The sequence below is a fragment of the Cibotium barometz genome, chromosome 33 (genome assembly GCF_041138505.1).
Source record: "Cibotium barometz isolate CiBa-2024 chromosome 33, ASM4113850v1, whole genome shotgun sequence".
NCBI lineage: Eukaryota > Viridiplantae > Streptophyta > Polypodiopsida > Cyatheales > Cibotiaceae > Cibotium > Cibotium barometz.
Window position 1 is genome coordinate 15,356,597 of NC_141078.1, and position 5,493 is coordinate 15,362,089.

The window sequence follows — 5,493 nt, forward strand, 5'->3', positions numbered from 1 at the left end:
GTCATCACATTGATCAGAGACTATAGGCAAGTGTAGTTATGCAAGGTTTTGCCACTTAATTCACAATCAATAACTAAAAAAAAAAACTCTTCTCTGCTAGCAGCCAGCGCCAAAACCCAGCGCCACACTCTTCGCTTCCTCTCCAGCCACTACCAGGCGACTGCGCCAACACCCCTTCTACCCAAAACTCCTTCTGTGTCCAGAGGCGGCTCCCCCATTACCAGCTCCTCTTGGCTGCAGTTGCTACCAGCCATCATAGCGTTCCACACCAACCAACATCACTCCCCCCTCTGCAGCTTCAGCGGTCCACACCTTTTCAGCGTCTGAGAGGCCCCTCCTTATCTACTGCATTCGTCCGCCTTATGCTGTGCTTCTGTGCGCCTTATGCCCTACACTTGATCACTGCGCCACCCTCATGTAGCCACCTTACACTCCTTGCGCACGCCTTTTCTCCTTTGCCTTGCCGGCCTTATGCCCAGCCCTCCGCTCTGCAGCTTGTTGTGCTCCAAGGTTTCTTACAGTCTCACTTTGCTCCACCACGTAGCATCCCTTCTTGTCGTGGATGCTTCCCCCCACCTTTCTGCTTACAGCCGGCTCTCCTCCTAGACCCAACAGCCAGGCGATTTCCTTCTCTATCTTCCTGCGCACCAGAGCCGCCCCAGTCCTTTCACAATCACCCCTTCAGAGAGTCATATCAACGAGGCCTTGCCTTTTTCTCCCGGCCGACTCCAGCAAGGCGCTTCTCGCCAGCTTCTGGAGGGAACCTGTTGGCAGCCACAAAGGCTTCCACGTGGTCCCTTATCCCTTTTGCCACCTTGTATTATATTTATTTATTTTTTATATTATTATTTTTAAAGCCCAATAATGGTCACCACATTACTACAATGGCCTCTCCTTCTCCTTGTGTTCTTCCTGGACAGACGGCGCCCACTACCTTTCCAAAACTAGAGTTGCCCACAAGCTTAGAATCATTAGCATCATACTTCTCACCAAAATACGATCATTACCCCATGCTCCAAAGCTTCTCAATTGCAACTTTCTAATGCCACTCATACTTGGACGCGCACACAAATTCACGCTACCAAGCAGCTGATCTCACCTCCAGTGAACCTTACTCAAGACAAGCTTGTAACAAGCTCAACACCAAACCATTTCACCTGTACACCTGGCGACACCCTCAAAAGCAAAACCCTCCACACGCCATACATCCCATATGTACACAGGCACTTAATCCCATGCAGCTGGATTTGTATTTAATGGCCTCACATGCATGGATTCACACCATAGACGTGCCGTGGCACGACAACGCGCCGGTATATTCGCCGATAAATCTGTTGGTATATATGACGGTACTGTTGTTGGTATATGTGTTGGTATTTCTGCTGGTATGCTCGTCGGTATAGGCACCGGTGTACCGTCGGTATAGCCGTCGGCATAAATCCCCGACACTTATACCGACGTCATCGTTCCGGCGTGGATACCGGTGTTTATACCGATGAGACGGGGCTTTTTTAGACCCCGTTTAATGACGTCGATATAAGCGCCGGTATTAGGCTATCATGTAGTAGTGATTCGAACTATGCCATCCTAGTGTACTTTTATGGTGTGGTGTTCACACCATGGTTGTTAAAACATGAGTACCAAAAATGCATGGCTATAGTGAAGAGGCCCTAATCCTACACTAATCATAGTTATTAGGTGTTTAAACAAAGGTGGGGGAGCCTAATCAACCACCATTTTATTTTTAAAATTCACCTTATGAAAAAACTATTTTTCTAAAAAGAAAAAAATCAAAATCTCCATCTATCTTCCAAAATTCCAAAAATCCTCCCATGAGGGGATTGTTGTTTTTGGAGGAATTCTACGGTGACAATGACCTTTCTTTAAAGTGTGATCATGCATTCTTTGTACTCTTATGTGCAAGCTTCTCGACATTGCTTTTGGCAGGGACTATGAAAGGACATGACACTATTAATGATGGTGTGCATGCAAACTAGTTAGGAAAATACCCTCTTCTCCCTCTTGACACTTCCATGAGCACAAATTGATGCACACAAATCCTCAAACGCATCATAGCATGTGTGTGTGTACATATACACATGCACGTGCACACACACACACACACACATATGAATGTATGTATGTACATACATACATACACACACTTGTATATACTATATATATGTATATATGTATGTACATATATACGTATATGTATATATGTAGGTATGTAGGTATATATGTGTATACGTGTGTGTGTGTGTGTATGTATATATATATATATATACATAGGAGTACATATATATATATATATATATACACTACATACATGCATACAGATATGTAGGTATGTATGTATATATGTATTTTATATAAATTTATACATATATATATACTACAAACATACATACATATATACATACATATATACATACAAACATACATACATATATACATATGCGCACACACACACACGAACACGAAGCCGAGACACACACACCCACATCTATATTTATGTATATGTGTAATGTGTATGTATGTATATATTTACATATATACATATATAATACACATACACACACACACACACACACACACACATACATATAGACATGTCTATATGTATGTATATATATACATATACATATAGACATATATATGTGTGTGTGTGTGTGTGTGTGTGTGTGTGTGTGAGAGAGAGAGAGAGAGAGAGAGAGAGAGTCACTTCACTACTGATTTAAGTTCAAATTTAGGGGGCAAAGAGTGTTTTTTTTACATCGTTCCTTTGAAAAAATAGAGGAAAACTAACATAAACCTCTATGTGCTTTTTTTAAAACTATTTTACATAGAGAGTCTTCATGCTTTTGGCAATGTTTTTTTAACATTCTTCCTTTCAAAAGATAGAGGAAAACAACATACATCTTTGTGATTATTTGTTTCCTATTTTACACAGAGAAAGACTTGATGATTTCGACCATAATCTACTACCTATATAGGACAAAGGATGGCCTAACATAAAACTCTATATGATTATTTTTTCCCTATTTTACAAAGAGAAAGGCATGATGAGTTTGATCATAAAGTACTATCATGTGTACATTCGTAAGAAAATGGAATTCTTTGTTACTTGGGGGGAATGGATTGATGATCCCTACTAAATTCGAGATTGGACTTGCCATTTAGTCCTTTACTGAATCCATTCTTAAGATAGTCACTAAAAATAGTTTCTTTGTATGTAGTTGGACTTTCATCACTCACAAACTTGTCTAAAGGTCCCACCTTTTCATGCTCACTTGGACCATAGAAACAAGCAATGGATATTCTTGGCTTCTTTAGGTTTGTGACAACTCGATGTTCGACACTCTTATAGTGTCCATTTGTTAATATCTGTGAAAGAAGATAAGTATAAGAACATCATTACATCACAAATGTCTTGTTATGTTAAAGTGGTTGTAATACATGCAATAGAATGCCATTCACCCACGTACAATATGTCTACAAAATCTTATTTAAGTGGCTTTTAATGCTTATTGCATGGCATGCATCAAAACGTACCTCAATTTGGTCTCCCAAAAAGACAACAAATGAATTTGATATATGATTCACATTGACCCATTCATCTCCTTTTCTAACTTGCAATCCTGGCACTTCATCTTGCATCAAGATTGTGAGTGATCCAAAATCCGAATGGGAACTCAACCCAAGTGTAAGCTCTGGCTTTGGACAAGCAGGGTAGTAATTGCATCCCATGGTTTGTCGATAAATATGCTTATAAAAGGCCTTGGGCTCCAATGCCAAACTTGCAAAAATTGCTCCACATAGGATGTGTGCAACGGTAGCCATTTGTTTATGAAAGTCTAATATAGGGGCCCTGGGAGTATGAACAAATGATGATTCAACAAAGTCCACCAAGGGAGTTCAGAAGACATTATAAAGGGCATAATTGTAAGTACATATGATGATTCAACAACTTTAACGTGTAACATGATACAGGAACACCGACAAGGGGGTACAAGCCATAATAAGGAAACCTTCAAGACTCTTATATTGATCCTTGAAAATTCATTCACGTGAAAAATTAAGCTATCAAAATGGAATAGATGAAATGCTAAAGACAAGCTGTAACAATGTATTAAGCTATCAAAATGGAATAGATGAAATGCTAAAGACAAGCTGTAACAATGTATATTGGAAGGGAGGATCTTTTTTTGTGTCCGAAAACTCACCTTAGAAAGTCTGGTACCAGCTTGACATCCATGGTAGGGGAAGGTTTGAATCCTAAGGTGTCTTTCCACTCTCGAATTCTTTCGTGGGTAACAAAGCCGGTGACGAAGCTCAATGGACAAGATGGGTCTTCCGAGATTAATCGCATTTTGTCCTCGGTTGGCAATGCAAAGAAGTCGGCAACAGCACCCCAAAGTTGGCTTTGTAAGGCCGGCGCGACACCATGATTAATCACCTTATAATTACATCAAAATTTAATTCAAAAGTTGGTTTTCTAAGGTAGGCTAGTGCAGCTTACCGTTGCAGAATTTAATGCAAACGTTGGTTGTGCAAGGTTGGCTCTTTGATACTATGAAAGCAAGCTCCGTCACAGAAAGCCAATATTTTGGGCTCTTAATGAATGCAAAGTATGGGCAGTTGCAGGGATACTGGTGCTTTTCAGTACCTGAAAGATGCCCCACTCGATGCAGGCGAGCCCGATTTCTTTTGTAATTTGGGCCCTGGCTTGTCCATGGAAGTTTGCAAGGTTAATAATTGGCACTTGAAGGGTGCAGTTAGCAGTCTCGGAGAGGCAAGGCCTCTCCTCGGGTGGGCGTATATACTGGGCAGGCACATGCCGAAGTCCCGAATCTACAATCTCCTTGATGCTTCGAATCTGAGGTTGCTCCATTGTGTGTGTGTGTGTGTGTGAGAGAGAGAGAGAGAGAGAGAGAGAGAGCGAGAGCGAGCCAGCTAAAAGGAAGGATTAATATGTGCGAGCGAGAGCGTGTGAGAGAAGAACAGAAGCCATCCAGATACTTCAAATTTACACACGATGAATATCCTCAGTACGTTTAAATACTATGAACGGCTTTGTTCTTAATTGCATTAGTATTGGACATGTGCAAATACCAAAATTTGATCAAATAGACCTAATAAATTACTATGAACGGCTTTGTTCTTTATTGCATTAGTATTGGACATGTGCAAATAGACCTAATAAATTACTCGCGTACAAAAATCAATAAACAGTAGGATATAATTGGAGAACAAAATGCTTCTAGAAAGGGTAGACATAAGATAGAGAAGCTTGAGAGCACACAAAATAACTAGATTAGAATAAACAAATGTGTGCTAGATACAAAAGATAAGTACACACCCCAAAATGAGTAGATAAGAGGGTGTACATACGTACATGGAAAAAAACTTCCTAGTGAGGAAAAAAGTACCCCGATTGTCCTAAGTGTGTTCACACATCACTACCATATAATACTACATATATCACGTTGT

General features: G+C 40.4%; 1 protein-coding gene across 1 annotated transcript; it reads right to left on the reverse strand.

Annotated features, from left to right (window-relative positions):
- Nucleotides 1-426: 426 nt before the first annotated feature.
- On the reverse strand, nucleotides 427-4,894 carry LOC147619335 (fe(II)/2-oxoglutarate-dependent dioxygenase 4-like). Its single transcript, XM_086773438.1, has 5 exons — nucleotides 4,670-4,894; nucleotides 4,227-4,459; nucleotides 3,556-3,871; nucleotides 3,128-3,387; nucleotides 427-664 (listed from the first exon to the last, which is right to left on the reverse strand). The coding sequence occupies exons 1-5, from the start codon at nucleotides 4,892-4,894 to the stop codon at nucleotides 427-429; spliced, it is 1,272 nt and encodes a 423-aa protein (XP_086629564.1).
- Nucleotides 4,895-5,493: the final 599 nt, after the last annotated feature.